Source organism: Cebus imitator, unplaced genomic scaffold (assembly GCF_001604975.1).
Source record: "Cebus imitator isolate Cc_AM_T3 unplaced genomic scaffold, Cebus_imitator-1.0 Scaffold161, whole genome shotgun sequence".
Classification (NCBI taxonomy): Eukaryota; Metazoa; Chordata; class Mammalia; order Primates; family Cebidae; genus Cebus; species Cebus imitator.
In genome coordinates, this window is record NW_016107476.1 from 1063390 (window position 1) to 1085854 (window position 22465).

Here is a 22465-nt window from a genome sequence, read left to right on the forward strand (position 1 = left end):
TCATGCAGGCCATGCAGATTTTAATATATTTACTGTTTTATTCTACTTCATAACCTATAGAAATGGATTTCTAGTTGCTTGCATCTGTGTTTCATCCTGAATCGTTTCAACTGGTTAGCTGGCCCTGGTGTTTGCCAATAACGGTGGCATTTTCTAAGTGTAAATAATGAGGGCTGCTGGCCACAGTGATAGCCTCTTACTTGGGACAGTGTGAGGATTGTATTTTGGATAAAGGCTGTTCCTTGCTCCAGAGGAATTTAGAATATGAAAGCTTCTCCCATTACATAATTCATCCCTGACACTTCCACATCTCGCTGTGTTGGAGGGACCTTTTACATTGCTCTCCCTTTAGGTCAGGGCTGAAATCATTGTTCCATGTACTCCTTTGGAGCAGCAGACCGCTGAGAGGCCAGTGCCTTCAAGTGCATAGGAGCTCATCAGCACATTTTATTCTAAATATTTGATGTTATAGTCAGAAAAGGCAAATTGCATTAGAACCATCAAATTAAAGAGCCTTATGGCTTGAAGAGACCTTAGATATATCATCTCACAAATAGGGAGACTGAGGCCCACGGGAGGAAAGCTGACTTGTACAAAAATGCTCAGACGATTGGACCACATTTAAAACCCATATGCCCCTCACTCCCAATCCATGGCTCCATCAGCAGCACCTAACCCTTTTTAATCCAGGTTTTGGGATCTTGCCCTTGGGTTACCATGAATGTTACACCTCCCATGCCCAAGAAAACAAACAAGTCACCACCAGATGTGATCACAGCCAGAGAAGCTTAGAATGATGGTAAAGAAAGCAATACGTAACCTGCAAAGTAACAGCATGGCTGTGTGGAATTTGAAATGAAAACCTGGCTAAATGGCATTCTCCATAATACAGAGCCGAGCAGCCCGTTAGCTGAGCACAACCCACTCGCATATGCACTCCCCCAAGAAAAAAGGATTTCTAGTAAACAGCGTTCATTCTGAGAATACTTCCCATTCAGACAGCATCCCAGACATTCTACCAAGTTAAAGAATGAATAACAGCAGATGGAGGGAGAGATTAAAGGGGGAGGGGAGAGGGAAAGCAACATTTTAATGCTGAGCTCTAAAATGAGCTGTGGAGGGGATGGCAGTTAGAGTTATGGTAAAGCTGTTCAGAAGCCTTCCCACGCAGGCGAGAAGGCGCTAGTGCCCAGACTGTAAAACACAGGCGGGCCCCTGATCCTCCGTGCGGTGTGTGAGCTGATGGAGGGCTGGCTTTGACTCCAACGGTGTAAATTGAATCATTCTCCCCTCTCCTCCCTGTGCCCTCAAGTCACTGAGGCAGTATTTTCGTGCACTGGGGGATCCATTCAATAGATAGAGAGGATCAATCTTTGCACCAGGTGAAAACTCAACCCTAATTTATATATACTGTGATTTCAGCAGTGTTTATTTTGAACTTCATTGCAGTAAGATACGCAGCATCAGGGCCCCGGAGAGAGCTGGAAGTGGATTTTTAAGGGTCTAAGTTAGCAGACGAAAGGAGGGGAGGGGCTGAGTGATTTCCCATGTGCTGTGCGCAATTGCCCATGTGAAAGTTTTTGAAAAGAGTGATAATCAGGTAGGCATGCATTTATTTTTTCCAATATTATGAACACTTTCAAACATACAGAAGGATAGGAAAAAATTATGGTTAATGTGTACCCAGCACCTGGATTCCATATTCACATTTGAATGTGGTTGCCTTATGAGTGCCCATCCATCCATCCTCTGAATTTTTAAAATGCATTTATCAATATACTGCCCCTAAATGCTTCAGCACACATGTCACTAACCAGTATTCAATACTTGTTTAGGCTATTTCTTTTCTTTTCTGTTTTTTCTTTGGAGACATGGTCTCACTCTTGTCACCCAGGCTAGAGTGCAGTGGTGTGGATCATGGCTCACTGCAGCTTTGACCTTCTGGGCTGAAGTAATCCTCCCACCTCAGTCTCCCGAGTAGCTAGGACTACAGGCACATGCCACCATGCCTGGGTGATTTTTAAATTATTTTGTAAAGTTAGTGCCTCCTTATATTGTTCAGCTGGTCTTGATCTTCTGGTCTCAAGCAATCCTCCCACCTCAGCCTCCCTAAGTGCTGGGATTACAAGCATGAGCCACTGTGCCTGGCCTTTTTTTGCCTTTTTAGGTGATGTTTACATAGGCACAAACCTTAGCATACTATGCTCTGAGTTTTGGCCCAATCTGTGCAACACAAGCCCTTATCAAGGTAGAGAATATTACCATCACTCCCAGAAAGTTATCTCTTATTCCTTCCTAGCCAATCCTCACCTTTGTTCCCTGGAAGCAGCCAGTCTTTTAATTTTTTAAAACTGTATATTAGTTTTGCCTATTCTAGAATCACATATGTAGAGAATCAGACTGTGTACTTCTGTGTGTAGTCTTTTATTTTTTTATTCAGCAAAGTGTTTTTGAGATTCGTCCATGCTATTTTGTGTATCAATAGTTCATCTATTCTTATTTCTGAGTAGTAGTCCATGTGGATAACTATGGATAGATCATGGTTTGTTAAGCCATTTTCCTACTGATGGATGTATGGGCTGTCTCCAGTTTGATTATTATCAATATACTGGTATAATATTCTTGTTCAGGACTTTTGTAGACATAGGTTCACAGTTCTGTTGGATAAGAACCTAAAAGTAGAATTTCTGGGTTATAGGGTAATTATATGTTTAGTTTTATAAAAAGCTACCCAGCATTTTTCCAAAGTAGTTGAAAAATTTTCCATTCCCATCCACAATGTATGAGAATTCTAGGAACATCACATTTTTAAAAATAACATTTGATGTTGTCAAATTTTAACCATTGTGGTGAGTGTATCGTGTATCTCACTGTGGTTTTATTTTGTGTTTCTCTGGTAACTAATGATGCTGAACACTTTTTAGATGCTGCTGCACTATTCATTTATCTTATTCTGTGAAGTGTCTGTTCAAATATTTGGCTCATTTTTAATTGGGTTGCTTTCTTATATCAAGGTTTGGGCATTTTAAATATATTTTAGATACCAGGCCTTTGTCAGATGTATGTTTTGTGAATATTTTCTCCCAGTCTGTGGTTTGTCTATTCATTTTCTTAGCAGTGTCTTTTTGTGACCAGAAGTTTTTAATTTTGATGAACTCTAATTTACCAACTTTTTTTTTCTTTTGTAGTTATATCTTTCTGTGGTCCTGTCTCAGAAATGTTTGTCTATCTCCAAGATTATCTTATATTTCTTCTAAAAGCTTTATGATTTTAGCTATTATATTTAAGTAGGTGATACATATTACATTAGTTTTTGTATATGGTGTGAAGTAGGGATTGAGATTTTTTGTTTGAATTTGTTTTTTTTCTTTTTTAATTATTATCCAATTATTCTAATGCCATTTGTTGAAAAGACTTTCTTCCCCCATTGGATTTCTTCAACGTTCCTTTCAAAAAAAAGCAAATGACTGTAGGTATGTGGGATATTTATGCATTCTGTCTTCTTTTCCATTGTTCAATTTGTCTATACCTATACCGAAACACACTGTCTTGATAATTTAAACTTCATAGTAAACCTTGAGAAGAGAAAGTGTAAATCCTTCAACTTTGTTTTCCTTGTTCTAGTTGCTTTAGTTATTCTGTGTCCTTTGCATTTCCATATAAGCTTTAGAATCTGCTTGCCAATTTAAAAACATACAATTTGGAGATAATTGTGTATAAGCTTATATACAAGCTTAAAAAATTGACCTAGTGTATACTTTCTTTGTTATTATGAGTCGCCTTTTAAAAATTGTTAAAACTATATAAGCTATTAAGTTTTAATAATATTGAGTTTTAACAATTATGACAGTGTTGAGTATTTTGATCCATGAACATGGTATGTATTTCCATTTATCAAGCCTCCAATTTTTATTAGCAGTGTTTTTAGTTTTCAGTGTAGAGGTCTTGTATGTCTTTTGTTAAATTCATTTTAAGTGCTTTTTTTTTTTAATTAATTGATCCTGCTGTAAATAAGAAAGTGATGGATATGCTAATTAGCTTGATCTAGTAATTCCACAATGTTAAATGTATATCAGCATCATATTTTACTTCATCAATTTACATAATTATTTGCTAATTAGCAATAAAATTTTAAAATATGAAGCTTGTAAACTCAAAAAAATTCTAGCCTGACTTGATCATTACACATTTTATGCATTAATAAAAATGTCTTATAAATATGTGCAAACACTATCAATAAAAATGGTATATATTTTTCAAAGTACAATTAATTTTTGTATATTAACTTTGTATCCTGTGACTTATTATTTCTAGCAGTTGTTTTATAGAGTCTTTAGAGATGTCTAGGACATCCAGTACAACATTGACTGCAAGCAGTAAGAAGAGGCATCCTTTGTTCTTAATCTTAGTATTTTACCATGAAAGATGACTTCAGTTATAGGTATTCCATAGCTTCTCTGTATCAGATCGAGGAGATTCTTTTCTATTCTTTATTTGCTGAACTTTTTTTCTATTGTGGATGAGTATTGAAATTTACTGAATGTTTTTTCTTTGTCTATTGAAATAATTATATGGTTTTCATACTGTATTCTGTTAGTGTGGTGAGTTACATATATTTTTAAACATTAAACTACCCTTGCATTCTTGTGATAAACCCAAGTTGGTCATGATGCATTAGTCTTTTAACATATTGCTAAATACCATTTACTAAAATCTGGGGAATATTGTTGCATCTGTATTTGTAAGCAACATTAGTCTATTATTTTCTTCTTTTGTCTGTGTTCAGTTCTGGTATTTGGGTAATGCTGACCTCAACTGTCAAGTTGGGAAGGGTTGTGAAAATATTTTGTGTGAATGAGAGTCTGAAACAAAGAGGAAGTCAGTCACATGTTCACCTGTGAGCTAGAAATTAATTAACAGGTTTTTTTCCCCTCTGAATGGGCCAGATTGTGTATTCGGGAATCTGTCATGGGCTCTGAAATAATAGAAGGAGATGGTGCTCTGGCAAGAGTCATACATAGATGAAAATAGAATCAGTAGAAAGTGATGCTAAGTCACACCCACTGGTATATGAAGTAAACTTTGAGCAGCTGGTTTAGACATAAAGTGATTCACCCCGTTCCAACTTTGTACAAAGCCTTTTTTTTTAAAAAAAATATTACTTTTCTGATAACATTAAGAATAAAAATTTAATAGTGTGTATAGTTTGGTTTTCTTTTCTTTTCTTTTTTTTTTTTTTTGAGACGGAGTTTCGCTCTTGTTACCCAGGCTGGAGGCGATCTCGGCTCACCGCAACCTCCGCCTCCTGGGTTCAGGCAATTCCCCTGCCTCAGCCTCCTGAGTAGCTGGGATTACAGGCACGCGCCACCATGCCCAGCTAATTTTTTGTAGTTTTAGTAGAGACGGAGTTTCACCGTGTTGACCAAGATGGTCTGGATCTCTTGACCTCGTGATCCACCCACCTCGGCCTCCCAAAGTGCTGGGATTACAGGCCTGAGCCACCGCGCCCGGCCGTGTGTATAGTTTTAACAACTTTAAAAAGGTATTATTATAACAAAGAAGGTATACACTAGGCCAATTTTTAAAAGCTCCATATAAGCTTGTGGACTACTTACAGAGAAAAATTAATTTCCTAGATGTTACGTGTTGACTTTCATTATTTTTATTATGATTTTTTTGAAATTCATAAACAAAACTGTAAGCTCTTATTCTTGGCTTTTACACAACTATGAAAACAATGCACATAAATATGAACAGAATTTTGAAAACAATGAAATGCAGGCTAATAACATTAATTTAGTGTAAGGGATGATATTATTTTGCTGAAACTAAATTGGTGCTTACAATCTGAATGTAGTACTCGGCTTCTGCATGGGTTCTTTTGAGTTTGGCAGGCCTTTATTACTGGGTGCCATGCATTGACTTCATTCTTCAGGCATTTTTCTACATTTGAACTGTTTGTTCATATATCCCTGGCCACATCCTTTAAGTATTAATCTAGCTCTGTGCCTCTGTTCTTTCCCTTTTAGCTAGAGATTATAAAGTGCCATTCAACATCAATCCACATGTAAATGCAGCTAGTGAAATTGTGTACCAGTACCCAGCCTTAAAAGTCTGATCCAGAATATGATCATTTTAATTTGTTTTAGATTATCATCAAAAATGCCTAATTTAGAAATCTAGAGAACTGTCAACCTTCCAGAATATAAATCACTGCCCTTGGGCTCAGTAGCACAATATTAGAAGTCTCAAAAGAGGAGAAGGCTGGAAGTGTCACCAAGGCCCAGAGGCCCTGGTGGCCCTGTCAGGGTACACAGTGGATATTTCACTTCTGAGTCCTGAGAAGCCTGAGTGTGGAAATAGAGGAGCAAGAGAGGAGTGGGCATAGGAAGAGAGAAATGGAGAAACAGGACCAGGTGTGCTTATTAAAGCCGGGATGGATGTGCAGCTGCCAACTTCCTGTACTACGCACCCAAGAAAGGCTCATGTCTTGCTCATTGCCTTCTACAGCAAATTTCTCGGACTCAGATATCACAGGAAAGCACATGAACCTGGAGCACAATAAAACCTGACTTCTGGTGCCAGGGTATAATGATGTGATTTCAGATATTTACACATGGGTTTTCTGAAAGCAAGACACATCCTCAGTAGAACAGGGAGAGTTGTTCTTTTCCTAAAATATTGGAGTTGCTTTGTGTGCCCTTTATTTATTTATGTAAATTTTTTAATTGAAGGAAGAACAATTTGAATTCAATCTACCCTCTTAAAGTTTTAAGTGTACAATACAATATTGATAACCATTGGCACAGTGTTGAAGAGCAGATCTCTAGAATTTGTCTTGCGTGACTGAAACTTTATTTCCTCTGAATAGTAACTCCTCATATATTTTCATTTTCTTCTCCAGCCCCTGGCAACCATCATTCCACTCTGTGCTTCTATGAGTTTGACTATTTTAGATTCCTCCTGTAAGTGGAATCAGGCAGTATTTGTCCTTCTGTGACTGGTTTATTTCACTTAGCATAATGTCCTCAGGGTTTATCCATGTTGTCACGCATTGCAGGATTTCCTTCTTTTCTAAGGTTGAATAATATATCGTGTGCCCTTTAGACATGCAGCAAATGCACTGCCCTATCTTTGAGTCCTACCCAACCCAACTGTGCCTTCTCTCGTTAATTCTTTAGCCTTTTGTCATTTCCTAAATGCCCCTGTCAACTGGGGGCATAGAGACAGAATAAAAGGTGGTCATAGAATCCATGGAGGGGCTGAGGCCCGAGGAGGAACTGGCTGTGGTGTCTCATCCCACAGTTGCACAGTGCTTGTCCAACAGTTCCCTGCCCACTCCAGAGAATTGCTACTACACCTCATCATCAGTACTCCATGGTATAGTCACCTTGTACATTGTTTCTGGAAGGTTTTTCCATCACTTCCTTCTCTCTGCAGAAACACCCCTCTAATCGGAACAGGGCTGACTTCCTGTTTCCAATCATCCTTTAACTTTGCAGTTGGGCTTGGCCTTAGTCTGCCTGCCCAGCACCAAGTGGGTCCCACCTCCACCATGCTCTCGCTGTAGACAGCACAGGCTTCTCTGGCAGTGTGAGTGCACAGGGCTTGGGCAGAAGGCAGCATTTGCTCTGTGAGCTTCCTGGAACACATTGAAATTCTATCCAAAATACAAGCTGAATTTTTCTAATCTAGAACTCATAGAGCCCACGTGTTGTCTATGCCGAGTTAAGTGATAATTGAGGTTTGCAGATTTTCATGTGATTCATTCTGGTTTTCTTCCAACGTCCTGCAAACTAAAACTTAAATATAGCTTTGTTGTGGTTGCTTCTTCCTATTTAGAGAATCTGGCATAATATTTTGTCTTCTGGGCTCAAATAACCATGTAATTACTCTGTAATCATATAGTAATTAGCATGTACTGTATGCATTTATTACATAATTATATTCTTGGAGGATTGTATGGCAATTATACTTGCATTCAGCATATCATTTTATGTACTACGTCATGAACAAGTATATAATTTGTTGTTTTTCTCTTTTATTCTAATTTCAGTTTGCTAACCAGGGGCCGGAAGCTTATTCTCCTGTTGCCTTGTTTGCATGTAGTCAGGCAGGTGCCTGAGCTCTTTCGGCCTCACTTAGCGCCTCCCAATTCTATGTCTATAGGAATATTAAGGGCTTTTGTGCTGCTGTAGACTCCTGGCATTTGTACTCCTAGCACTTTCTCTTTGTCATGAAGTCATTAAGTTATTAGCTTCAAAACTCATTAAGTTCTAGAGCCGCTGGCAATGCCAGGTAAATGGCAAGATCTCAGTTAAAGCAGAGTAGGAGAGAACAGCCCCAGAGCCGAGCACTGAGACCATGCCTGTCTTTCTCTACATTTGTAGTGGAGCACTTTCCCAAAGGGAACAACTGCCTGGATGCAGCCAAGGCCTGCAACCTCGATGACATTTGCAAGAAGTACAGATCGGCATACATCACCCCGTGTACCACCAGCGTGTCCAACGATGTCTGCAACCGTCGCAAGTGCCACAAGGCTCTCCGGCAGTTCTTTGACAAGGTCCCGGCCAAGCACAGCTACGGAATGCTCTTCTGCTCCTGCCGGGACATCGCCTGCACAGAGCGGAGACGACAGACCATCGTGCCTGTGTGCTCCTATGAAGAGAGGGAGAAACCCAACTGTTTGAATTTGCAGGACTCCTGCAAGACAAATTACATCTGCAGGTAAGCGGGTCCTGGCAGGCGGTGATTAATGAGATAACAGGGAATGTCTTGGTGGCTGCTTCGGCTGCCAAGCTCCCTTTTCTGTGCTTCTACCAAGGCAGAGGAGGGAGGGGAGCCCAGTCCATTTGAATGGATTGGCAAAAATCTGACCTCTGTGTCTGACACGGGGTTTTTCAGAAGCTGTTCAGGCCTCTATGCTGGAGAACGTTCCTATCTTTAACTTGGAAATGCTTTGAGGGATGCTGCAATGAGGTAAAACACCTCTGCATTTCCTGGACACCTCTCAGGTGAGAGGGTCACCTGGGGTGAGGTAATCTGAAGGCACATGCCTGCTCCTCACGTCCTGAGGGGCTGCCAGGGATTAAGTCAAGAGAAGCTTGCTAGTGCTTTGAAGGCTCTTGGCCTTCGGAGGCAGAAACCTGGAAGAGACCAGTGAGAGGGTTTGTGCAGTGTCCAGCCTTGGGGAGAACTTTGAATGCATGGGTCTGTTCTGGACTGTTCTGTGGCTCTAAAAACGGCACCCTCCCACTCCGCTCACCTCCCAAATCTCAGCCTACATCGGAAATCTGCTGAGCCTGGACCATGTTGTTGAAAACATTCACTTCCTTTTGCTTTTTGGCCATTTCTGAATTTACTTTTATATCTGAAGGAGTCCATGAATACATTTTCTGTGTTTAAAAAACAAAAAAATGGCCGGGCATGGTGGCTCATGCCTGTAACCCCAGCACTTTGGGATGCCGAGGCAGGTGGATCACCTGAGGTCAGGAGTTTGAGACCAGCCTGGCCAACATGGCGAAGCCCTGTCTCTACTCAAAATACAAAAAAAATAGCTGGGCATGGTGGTGGGTGCCTATAATACCAGCTACTTGGGAGGCTGAGACAGGAGAATCCCTGGAACCTGGGAGGTGGAAGTTGCAGTGAGGTGAGATCGTGCCACTGCACTCCAGTCTGGGTGACAAAAGTGAAACTCAAGCTCAAAAAAAAAAAAAAAAGAAAAAAGAAAGAAAGGAAAACCATAGGCCGGGTACAGTGGCTCATGCCTGTAATCCCACAGACCGGGTGTGGTGGCTCACAGCTGTAGTCCCAACCCTTTGGGAGTCCAAGGCAGAAAGATTGCTTGAGATCAGGAGTTCGAGACCAGCCTGGCCAACATGGTAAAACCCCATCTCTACTAAAAATACAAAAATTAACCAGGCATAATAGTAGCTCATGACTTTAGTCCTAGCTACTCAGGAGGCTGAGGCAGGAGAATTGCTTGAACCTGAGAAGGGAAGGTTGCAGCAAGCAGTGATCGCGCCGCTGCACTATAGCCTGGGTGAAAGAGCGAGACCCTGTCTCAAAACAAACAAACCAACAAACACAAACCACAAACAGCGATATAGATGTAGGTAGAGAGAAAAGAGAAAGCTACCCTTTACTCTGCTCTGATTCATTCCCAAGCTTCAGATAGTCACTGTTAACCATTTCATGTGTGTCCTTCCAGAATTTAGGGTTGAATTCAGTTGCCAATCGAAGCAAGTAGATTTGGGGTATCATATGGAAAAACAACTGTACTTTGCCCCAGGTAGAAGCCCTCAATATATACTAAGCCAATGGACAAGCAGGTGGAGGAATGACCATGTGCTTGATTCCTTACTGGCTCCCCATTTCTAAACAGCAAAGAACAGAAAAAAAAAAAAAAATGTCTGAGATGTTGAAGATTCTGAATTTCTGGTCAATTTCAGTTTTATTCTGGTAGAATGGGAACCCACTCTTTCCTTAAACCAGCTGTAATAATCACCAAAGAAAAGTAAAAGTCCTCCTATAACCCTCTCATGCTGAAGATTTTCTGGGAGTAATGCTTCTCCTCCTTTCTAAAAAAAAGAGTTGGAAGCAAGTGACCTGCTGTATGAGAAAGGACCCGGATGCCCAAGTGTCTTATGAACTGGGTTTGCATGTTGGGAAGAAGCAGGTGTTCCAGCAATGCAACACAAGGGCTCTTCCTCACTTCCAAGACCCTGGTTCATTGAGGCCCTCTTAGCTGTGGGCTAGGAGCAGGGATGGGTGTGCCAGAAGGGTCCTGAGAAAGAGGCGGAGGCTCAGCAAGCCAGGAGCATGGGGAAGCCAGTCAGTTAGGCTGGAGATGAATGAAACGAATGCAGCCTGGAAGCTGCAGGGAGCTGTGCTTAGGGTGCAGGGATGGGATGGAGCAGAGATTCTGAAGACCTCTGATGTGAAACCCTAATTCCTGGGCCCCTTTAGTCTCTAAGCAGAAGGGATCCCCCTTCCATGAGCAGGACTGGATTTCTAGGGTCTTACTTGGCTTAATGCCAGACAGCTCCTTCCTGTCTCTACAAGATGTGATCCTGTCCCCTGATGGATCCAAGCCAGGAGACCTGGGCTTTTGGTTCTGCCTCATGATGGGAAGCTGTATGGAGAAGAAATGGAGCTGTGGATGAGTCTTCCATCTATTGAATGATGGCTGGGAGGTGGGAGAGGTGGTGGTGATGGAGACTTTCCTTCCTGTTCTCCCAGGTGGCCAGAGAAGGCCTGGACCCTCCCCTATAAACACTGAAAGTCCATATTGAGCAGATAATTTGTGATCTCTGGCTTGTTCGTGAGAATTCATTAGATCAGATTGCTTTCCTGCTAAGCTGTAGTGAGAATAGTTGGGAGTTGAGAACTTACAGGGCTCTGGGGGAGGTGATGGGAGGAACCTGTAGGTAGCAGGATGATTTAGGTGCTGTCTGGGGCCTCAGACTGAGGAAGGAATAGGTTCCAGGAACTGTTTGCAATATCTCTGATATCAGGGAGTGGACTCAGCTGACGGCACAGAAATGTACAACAGGAAACAGCCCTTGCCTATGTATTGACTTTGCCTGATCTTCCTGGAGAGGATAGCAGCCACCACGCAGTGGGATGAAGAATCCCTGGACTGGAAGTGGGACTAGTGGTACGTTTGTGCTGCTGCCACATTTGTGGTTCTGGGAAGAGCTCAGAGGCTATTTAGGAATCCAAATCTAGACTATCCTGGGGCTCTAGTGAAATTTGTCTCAGTGCGATTGATGAGTTTTATACACTGTCTTGAGCCTTGGGAAGGTGAATCTGTGACTTCCCTGGTGTTACCCATTGTCAAGCGATTTAGTCCATAATTTCTTTCCAGAGCCTGGATTTATTACTCATGATTACCCCCTCCATGTCGGAGGTGGTAAATGTAACTTGAGCTGCTAGGTTGGCCAGCAGTGTTTGCTTTCATCAGATTTTACCGCTCTTGTCTTTAATTTTATGCCTTTTATCCCATCCCGTCTCAATCCATCTCTGTGAGGCCGTTGCTCTTCTACCCACAGTAGCAGCTGGTACTAGCTGGAGCTGGGGATTCTTTGGGTCTCACATTACAGCTACTATAACCCTAACCCCACCTCTGATGTGATGACTTGAGGTCTTATTTGAATAGCCCCAAAGGAAAGGGATGGCAAGAGGGAGACATGCTTCCTAAAAACCATATTCTTGGAAAGTTCACACCTTCATATGCTCCATTTCCATCTTAACATCAGCAACAATCAAAGAGCTGTTCAAGCTCATTAAAAGCTCCCTGAATTTAATATTTTCCAACTGAGGGCCTACAGGTTTCCTTCCCCAGGGTCCAACAGTGCCTCTGCACAGAACCTGTCTCTCTTCCGCCTTATGCCTTCAAACAGATGAGAAGTAACATTAGCTTTTCTGTTTGACTTTGTTTTCCTTTTCCCTTTTCCCTTTTAGGGAAGCTGACAGATTCCTTTCCCCTTGAGGTGGTTGGGGAGAGTCAGAGCCTGACTGTTTGGGCCTCCAAGCTTGTCTACAGAAAAGCAAATGCAGAGGTATTACAAGGATGTGATGGAATTTCAAAGCCTCACATTCTTCCCCCGAAGCAGTGTCTTCCCTGCCAGTTTTCCTCTGGTTGCTCTTCTCAGTGCCTGAAAGGATGTCAGGACTGGTTTGGGTTGAACAGAAACATAACCTTTTATTCCTGATGCAAATCTGTATAATTTAAACTTATACCTTCCCTCCTGTCTGAGCACTGGCTCAGGATGCCACAAATACGCTCCTGTCTCTTCACTGTTGTAATTAATCGCTCAAGTACCTTAGCAATTCTTCATTACCAGGCGGTCCAGCACCTTCTCCTTGGGCATTCTCCCTAATGTTTTCATCTGAGAACCACAGAGGTAGACTCCAAAACCCCATCTGCTTCCAGTGCCAAGCAAAGAGGGAACCCAAGCTGGGTAAGCAGCCCACTTGCCTGTGGCTTTAGCTGCTGCCACATGAGGTCGCTGTTGAGAAAAAACTCAGGGTGTGCTTGGTGGTTTGGTGGCCTTGCCCTTCTGGGGCATTCTGCATGTGCAGCAGAGCAGCTGCATCCTTGGGTGCCTGAGTAACAACACCTAGTTTATACTCATGTATGCAGCTATTATTTCCAAAACATGACATTTTGCTCTGGGGAGCTACAACCTAAGGGGTTCCAGTCAGTGCCAGCTCTCCACCTTGAACACCAGTAGCCCAGGCTGTACGTTTTCTGGCAGTGTGTTACTAGGTAGAATTGAATGGTTCTCTTTTTTCTTTTGTTTGATTATTATTTTTAATAGTCAAATTATTAAAATAGATCCCAGGGATCTAGGACTCAATAATCAAAGTCTCGCTCAGTTACCAAAGCTGTTGCGGTCAAGGCTCTCTGTAACCTCTAACTCCTGGGTCCCAGTGATCCCCTCATCTCAGCCTCCAATGTACCTGGGACTACAGGTGCGTACCACCATGCCTGGCTAATTCAACTATTTATTTAATTTTAGAGACAGGGTCTTGCTAATGTTGCCCAGGCTGCTGCTGGGCTCCTGGACTGGAGTGAGCCTCCTGCCTCAGCCTTTGAGTAGCTGGAAATTGAATGCTACATTTGCATTCCTATTTACCAACAGTGCTGGGTCAAGAGTATCTCACTGCTTTTAGAAAGATTCTGATAGTGCTAAAACTCAAAAGGAAATGGGTCAGGGGCTCTATGCCCTCGGTCCCCAAGGTTCTCTTGACCCTCCTGGAGATATGATACAGTTGTTCTTCCTAGTGTCCAACTCTCTGTCCCCGTAGTTTCCAAGAGTGGTGGCTTTGACGAAATCACCATATATGGTTCTATTTCCCAGGTATCGAGGACCCTATAATGGTACCCTGGAGGCCTGGGGGATTTTTAGCAGAATCAAGAAGGCCTCCCTTGGCACAGCTCCAGGAGAACAGTACACGCAGTTTCCAAAATTCTGCCCTCACTAGCATAGCATTTGCCACAGTGGGGGTGACCCCATGACACTTAGAGGAAATGTAATGTTGTTATTTTGTCAACCAGGGCAACTGGGGAGACGTGTCTTAAAAGCAGGCAGCAAATTTCTGTTCCAGTAATTTATTTGGTCTGACAGTGTTAGTGTACCTTTAACGGGTGAGAAATGTGTTTCATTTGCCTGGATGAGACCCCCTTCACACAGTAAACTGTAGATCTTAGAGATCAAGGACATCCTCTACTGTTTGGGCTTAAATTCCTGAGTCAAAACCTGGATTCCACATCACCATATCCGGGCTCGCCTTGACATGTAGCAAGTGCAGGAGAAAATGGCTCAGAGGATAATTAATGCCTAAAACTAGATGGGTAGATTAATTTGGCACTTAATTTTATTTTACGCTGATTCATTCACAAATGGAAATCAGCAATTAGACAATGCAAACTTTTGAACCATGGAAAGAAAGGTTCGGGAATATGAGAAAATACAAGTAAAACATTTTCCAGTTCATTTGAGCAGTTTTCATTTCAAATGATTACATGGGTGTCTTTAGCAATGCATTCAGAGTGCTGAATGGCTCGTTTTTAATATGTCCCAATGGTGCAAGCTGCCTGCCACCCTGTCTGCTCCAGAGGACCTGGACTCCTATGTGCCTCCAGCAGATTCATCAAGACCCTGAGAGAAGAGCAAGCAGGTTCTCTGACATCTGCTGCTGCCCGCCCTGATCCTTTTTGACTCCATCCTGTGGGGAGGAGTACCTTTCTGCTGGCTCTTCCAGCCTTCCCCCTCTGCCTGTGCTGCCTCCTGATGTGTGGCCCTTAAGCTCCACTCAGCAGTGGCAGAGCTCCATCAACTCGGGCTCTCAGAGGTAACCTGAGCCGTGGACCAGGCAGGAGCCAACTGTGACCTGCCCCATCTCACCTTGTATCTCATTCCGTATATCTGTTGGCAGAGGTGGATGTGAAGCCATTTGTCTGGCCCTGCTGGAGCCTGTCCCTGTGTAGTGTTACTCCCCATTCTCCTTCTCACCAGCCAGTCCCCTCCCTGCATCTGCCCAAGCTCAGGGTCTCTGCCTCGTTTTCCTTGCCACGTTTTCCTTCACCTGCCCAAGTCCTCCCAAAGTCACTCTTGCCACTCTTTGCTCAGAGACAGAAGGAAGCAGGGAGTCCCTTTCTTTGCATTTGCATAATGTGTTGATCCTTGGATCTGTGTGGACAGATGGACTCTTGGCATCAGACCATCTTTTATTGTCTTTGAGTGTGAATGTGGATGGAAAAGGAATGGAATGGAATCTGCGCAGGAGGCCCAAACCAAGAGGCCATATTTCTTTGGGGAAGGAGTGTCACAGTGGAGGGTTTCAGGAGCCATGTTCAGATCAGGCTTTGGTGGCCAACGAGCAGGGAAGTGAAGCAGAAGGAGGGAAGCTCAGCTTGGAGGGGATACAGTGTTTGGGTGGGAAGTAGGGTCCTTGCGGACCATCATGGCGGCAGAGGGAGAAAACTCAGTGTGATATAAAGGCAAGATATTGGGACCTCCTGTGTCAGAGGGGTATTGGATTTTATCCATCAAACGTTTGCGGGAGAGAGCATCAGAGAGGTCCCAGGTGGGAGCAGCATGGAGAGAGGGTTGGAGTGGCAGAGATAGTGGTTGGGGTCAAGTTAGAAAGCTCTTGCAGTTGACCCGTGAGAAATGATAAGCACAGTGGCCTATAAGAACAGGACAGGAATTTGGGAGACCCATTGGATACCATGGAGGGTACTGACTAAATATTTACTGAATGAATAAACTTAAAACATGGCTAGATCTCAGAGAAGGGGCTGGGATACAGGGGTAGGATTACAGACACCCACATAGAGGTTGTTATTAAAGATGCTTGGTAAGATTTATTCTCCAGAGGAAGTGGGTGAGAAGAGAAATGGGCCAAAGGCTGAACCTTGGGAGCACCAGGTGTATGATGGAGGTGTCTGAAGAGGATAGTTGGAGAACCAAGTAAAGGGCCCTGCAAAGCCAAAAGGAAACAGAATCTTAAGAAGAAAAGGGAGATGGTCATTGGTGTCACTCACTCAGAGAGCAGAGGAAAGTCAGAGGGACACAATTTAGTACATAGGAAGTATATCCCTGCATCTGTTTCTCTGCCCATTTCTCTCTCCTTCCATTTATCCATTCAGTTATCCATTCATCCACCTGTCTATCCATCATCCATCTGTTCATCTCTTCTTTCCTCTCTCCATCAATCTATCCCTCCTTCCATCCCCCATCCCATCATCTATCCATTCATTCATCCATCCATTCACCCATTTATCCACCCATCCACCCACCCACCCACCCACCCATCCATCCATCCATCCATCCATCCATCCATCCATCCATCCATCCATCTGGTCCACACTTACTGTGCCAGGAATAAAAACCTGATTTCTCACCTACAGTGGCAGAGAGGAAGGCAACACATAAATAGTCACTACAGCATGGTGTGGCAGTCTCTGGCAGGAAGGGACAAAGTGCTATGGGAGGTGAGAACAGCCAGCTTAGTGTGCTGTTAGCAAGGTTTCCTGGAGAAGCCACCATCTCAGCTGGACTGGCCAATGACTGGCATGGAAGAGAGTCACAAGACAAAGGCCAAGGGCTGTGGGTTTGAGGAAGGCACAGGAGATAAAAAAATCAAAACAACAACAATGCATTCACTGGGTGCTGATGATGATCAGCACTGAGGTACACACCTCACAAACATGATCTCTTATCAGCCCAGCCACCCTGCGAAGGGATGATCAGTGGAATGACCAGCCTAAGGGTCACCTTGCTCCCACACAGAGGACTTAGGAATCAGCTTAGTCTTCCTAACTCTGAAACCTGGTTTCTGTCACTGTTTCCAGATGACTGTCTTTCATGACAGGAATACAATGTTCTCACACTGTTCAGCCTTACTACCTTTAGTTCCAGACAGCCAGAATGATAATTCTGGCCAGGCTCTGAATCCAGACATTCTTTATGGCTCACTAACTAAGACGGCGTCAGTGTTAAAGACAGTTTTTAAAGAGAGGTAGAACATCATGTCCATCAGAGGCTCTTAGCATCATTTAAAAAATAAATGCTACTCAGGTAATACAAGCTCATTAAGTTCCTTATCTAATTTCCTTTTGAACACTCATTGCTTATTATAGAGTGGTTTCTCTGTGACAGCTTACTGATTTCAAGAGAGTCATTTCTACAAATAGGAAAAAAATACCCTTCCAGACCACTCTGGCTTTACTATTAATATTATTAGCTCAATTATTTAGTTTAGGCACATTTATTGAGCACACTCTGCTGGACAGTCAGGGGCCTAGGTGTGTGGGTGTGAGTGGTGCGCCCCTCCCAGGCATGCACACTCACCTGGCTGGATACTTTAACTCCCTGCTGAGCAGTCACTGGTGGATGGTGTCCTTGACCCTCACCTACCCGAAGGCAGTGGATGTCAGGGACCTGGTTGTATCTCAAAGAGCAGATGAATTATTTGCTGTCACAGAGCGACAACCGGCTCTAAATAATCCATGGTTATGTCACCAGTTTGGGGTCATTCAGGTGTTTCACCTTCCTGCCTTCTCCCTGGCTTGTGGCCATCATGCTAATCATCAGGAAGCCCTCCATTTTGCAGATTGCATCTTGAGAGTACAGTGCTGTGCTTGTAATTCCAACCACTCTGGAGGCTGAGGCAGGAGAATCGCTGGAACCTGGAGGCACAGGTTGCAGTGAGCCGAGACTGTGCCACTGCACTGCAGCCTGGGCAATAAGAGCAAAACTCCATCTCAAAACAGAAAAGGAAAAAGAAAAGTACAGTGCTGGTGGAAGGTGTGGTGGATGTAAGACCTCTGGATCTTTCCCAGATGTGAAGAAGAGGAGGTGGGCAGGGGGACTCAAAGGGGCTCTAGACTTCAGACCACCTTGTTCAACAGCTGGTGGCTGAGGGAGACCTCGGCTGATCCCCTCTACTGCTCCGCGCAGCTTGTCTCTCTTCAAAGAGCCCCCTTCTGCTCTGCCCACCAGCCGTCTTCTGCTAGCTCCCATGAAGTTCACAGGCATAGTACACCAGCTGCAGGCCACCCAAGCCCAGGCCTGACCTAACCCAACCAGATACATGTCATGATCTTTTTTTTTCCCCTAATTCTCAGAGAAGGAGATGTTTTCATTTCCTACAGCTCTTTTTTCAAAGGCGTTTCATCCATGGAGCAACAAATGGGGAGAAGGGAGACATCAATAGCCTGTGACCCAGAGCAGTCTCATCTTTGTGTGGGGAGATCTGCCCCCTTGGTTACAGGCTGGCTGTATTTAAGGAGCGGAGCATGTCCTGTGTTTAATTAGCATTCAGTGATTTAAGGAGGGCTCCATGGAGGGCAGGGCTGGACTGGGCAGTGCGACACCAGACCACCTTCTCCGATGGGTGGGCTCATCTCACCCCAGGAACCTGACCCTGGGAACCTGCCAGGACCCTCTGCGATGCTGGTAGGAAGGTCCTCTGGAAGTCATCTCTTCCCCAGCCTTCTCACCTCCCAGGCCAGTGTGGGCCTGGGTCTCACACCTAGAGTCCTGCTCCACCCAGGGAGACTCCAGACTCCCCCACACCCACTGCATGCGTTACCCCAAGTGAGGTATCCTGCAGTCACGCCAGCATTTACATTTCTACAGGGCATTTCCAACTCAGTGAATGGGAAATTGCTCATAATTTCCAAAGGCAATTAATTATGCAGAAAATTTTGCATCCAAGAAAAACAAGAATTTAAAAGAACCATCAATGTGAAAAAGTACCAAACATGCTGGAGTCTTGGGACTTTTTTTTCCCTTCCCCAGTAGCTGTCAGGGTAAATGTTTGCAAGTTAGGCAGACCTGGGCTTGGATTGTGGTTTTGTTAGTTCTATGACTTCGGCCACTGGAGGCCTCAGTTTCCCATCCATAAATGGAGATAATGACTCCACCTTCCCAGGGCTGTGGTGAGGACTAAATGAGATATTTTTGTGCAAGTACACCAGCATGTGCCTGTCATCTAACCCAGAAAACTCTCAATAAATATGTCAATAAATATGTCCTTCTTTCTCTTACCCTACAAGTTTTTATCAGGGATGACAAAATTTATAATTCCAAATGTTATGCCCCCCAGAACAGACAGAGATCTTTGGAGTAGGATTTGTGAGCCAGTGTGGTGGTATGTGCCTGTAGTCTCAGCTGCTCAGGAGGCTGAGGTGGATCACTTGTGTCCAGGAGTTCATGTCCAGCCTGGACTACACAGTGAGACCCTGTCTCTAAAAAAGTAATAATAAAAATTAGGGTTTATGAGGGGGCAGATTCTCATTACTCTACACTTCTCTGCACCCACAGCGCTAAGCATCATGTGGAAATGCCACATGGCTAAACTTGATAATCACCTTCTTTCAGCCTTTGTACCATTAGGGAAAACGGAGGGGCGGAGGCGGGGGCACACAGAGTCTAGAGGTGTTTGGAGCATGTGTCATCTCAAGAACATTTCTGTCCAGAATATACAATTATTGGCACACAAAGATACACACAGTAAGATGTGAGCGGAGCTGGCCCTGAGACTGCTGGGCACAGAGTGGGGAGATTCACCATTGTCTGGACTGAATAGGCGGTGGGAGCCTTCTGGCAGCCTCTTGGGCACGTGCTTCTTCTGTGACCTGGAGTAACTGTGAATAAGGGGCTCTCAGAGGTGCTTGTGTCTGAGTCAGTGACATGAGGGATCCGGCAAAGGGCAGCCACTGACTCGGCGAGACTGAATCTGAACCCCCTCCCTCTGAATGTTTCTATATTGTGAATCATCCCATTTTCCCCTTAGGAAGCAAGCCACGACCAGGGGCAGAGTGGCTCATCATATAGGACTCAGGAGCTCGGAATGTGCAGAGGTGGGGACATGGTTGTAGGAATGAATGGATAATGGTGACGGTGCTGCGGGTGATGATGAGGCGAGCAACACTTACTTGACATTTACTGTGTGCCAGGCCCTGGGCTGAGCTCTTTGCAGCAACCCCGGAAGTGGGGGCTGTCATTATCCTCTCCATCACTGGATGAGCAGGTGAGATCTTGAACAACTTCCAGTCACCCAAGTGGTGCTGCTGGAACCAAAGGCCAATTAATTATGCAGCAGGTGCAGCCCCTGTCTGCTCTCCCAGTCCACAGTCAAGCAACCCAGACGGTCTGTGGCGCTGTGGAGCCCATACTGCCGCACGCTGTACTGCCCATTTCTGTACACAGTGCACCTGTCTGTCTTGTAAACCTCCCACCTAACTTCCAGAGACACCCAGGGAGAGTGGAATTGGACACCAGGGGTGACTTTACTTTTTACTTACTTGTTTTAAAACAAAAATTTTAAAATAAGTGACCTTTGTATCTTATCAAGATAGGGCTTAAGTTTTCCCTGGCAAACATAGTTCATTTATCATTAAAACAGCAGTTTTCAAACTTTTTGGTTTCTGGAAAATTACTGAGGATCTCAATGGGCTTTGTTTATGTGGGCTAAATCTAAAGGTACTTACCATACTGGATCAAAGGTGAAGAGAGGTTTACATATTTATTACTTCATTTAAAAATAACATCAAGTAGCTCCTTAAATATTATTATAAATAACAGAACATACTTTTATTAATGATCACTGTTTTTCCAGAACCAAAAAAAATTAGGGAGAAGTGTGGCATTGTTTCTACATTTTTACAAATTTAGCGTCTGGCTGGAAGTGGTTGGGAGAGAGAGAGAGAGAAAGGTCATTAAGGTCTTAGTGTGACTAGGAAAATAGTTTTGGTCTCACTGACCCACTACAAGCTTCTCTGAGACTGCCAGGATCCCTGGACCTCACTTTGAGACCTACTGTGCTAGATGGAGCAGAGTAATCTTGGGCTAGAAGACTTGTGTGTGCACCAGTGCTCCTGAGATCTCCTTGAACCAAGACAGTCTGGGGTGTTTGCCTGTCTGTGGCCAGCTCGTTAAGCCACAGTGGGTCAGGATGCAGAGGCTATGGGATGTCTGCCTGAGCCCAGCGCTGGAGCCTCTCCAGGTGGAAATGGGTTGAGTAATTAGAGAACCCTGCAGCATCTACCGTCAGCTGTGCAGTTGCTCCGGGGCTGCTTGGCAGGCTGGGGCGCTGAGCCCAGCTTGATTTCTTGCTCTGAGAGATGCCCTCCTAACAGCTCCTTTGTAGATGGTTCCTCTCTTTTCTAGCATGCCAAAGGATTTCACCATCATATTCAGCTTGGTCAGACAGAACTCTAGGCTGCTATGTAAAAACCCTTTTTGTCCAGAAGGGCTCGGTGGAGCTTTTCTCTTACCAAGTAGGGGTTTAGGGAGAGTGCCACAGGTCAACTTCTGGTCCTTAGAATGCTGGCTGGTGCCTTGATGTGGGCCATCTCAGGGGCAGCCCCCCCCAGATCCATAATCATTTGCCACAGGAAGGACTAAATGATGATGATGTGTCCCTGGGCTAACCCTGAGAATGGGAAAAGCTGGGAAGCTGGAAGTTTCAGGTGCCTGGGAGTGCCCAGCAGTTGGAATTCCTGTTGGAGAGTTAGCTGGCTCCATCTAACAGCTTGGAGAGGGAATGCCACCTCTCCGAGAATGTTCAATGCAGCACTGGAGCTTGACATGGTCCCAGGAAACCTTTCCATGGAAATAAGACAAAAGCGGACGGGGAAACAACTCTTTCACGCTCAGAAATTCAAGCTGAAACGTGTTTAGCTACAAATACGGTATTATGGCTTGAGAACATTTGCTTTTTGCCTATTGGACTGTGGTGTTTTGTCACTGCTGGTGATTGTTTTGTTCACTGGTTCAGTAGCACTAGACTTCCAGGTGCTCTGTAGGATCCCAAGGGCCGGGGATGAGGGAGGTGCCTGCGTGCATAGAGTGCACATGCAGGGACAGTCACCAGTGCTGTGCCAGCCCAGCCTTTCGCGAAGGGTGGGCTCAGGGACTTCTCAGAGGTGCTGTCGCTCTGGGGCAGTGGATCTCCAGCTTTTGCCTATGTTGGGTTTAGTTTTCTACTCATGAGGTCTAGGATACGGCCTGATAATTTGCATTTCTAAAGCATTCCCAATGCTGCTGGTAGTGTCCTGGATTCACCATTCCTTGCTGCCTTAGATAATGTTGGCCAGGTGATCTTGACTGATAGCCTCACCCTGCTCCCAACTGGGTCTGCAAAACTGAAAATGAGAAGGAGTAGGCACCAGATGGGCATAGGCCTAGGAGAGGACACAGGAGAGGGAGCCCCTGCTGTGGCTGGGTGTGGGCTGGCAGTCCAGGTCGGGTATGGGGCACAGAGGGCGCATCGTAGCCCAGGAAGTCAGAGCCGTGGGCAGAGAGAGCACATGGAAAGCTTCCATGCTGCACTAAAGTTGGGCTCTATTTGGAAGGCTTTGGGGACCACTGGAATGGCTCTATTGCCTGCTGATAGTTTCTCAGACACAAAGGATACTGAGACACGCTGAGGGTATCTCTAG

At 44.5% G+C, this 22465-nt stretch overlaps 1 protein-coding gene across 6 annotated transcripts in view; it reads left to right on the forward strand.

The window, feature by feature from the left end:
- GFRA1 (GDNF family receptor alpha 1) overlaps positions 1-22465 on the forward strand; it is a 225628-nt gene that overhangs the window by 143618 nt on the left and 59545 nt on the right. For all 6 annotated transcript variants that reach the window (XM_017543805.2, XM_017543807.2, XM_037743975.1 and 3 more), the window contains one exon: positions 8391-8727. In XM_017543805.2, coding sequence (XP_017399294.1) covers positions 8391-8727 — 337 coding nt within the window. The remainder of the gene's footprint in view (positions 1-8390; positions 8728-22465) is intronic.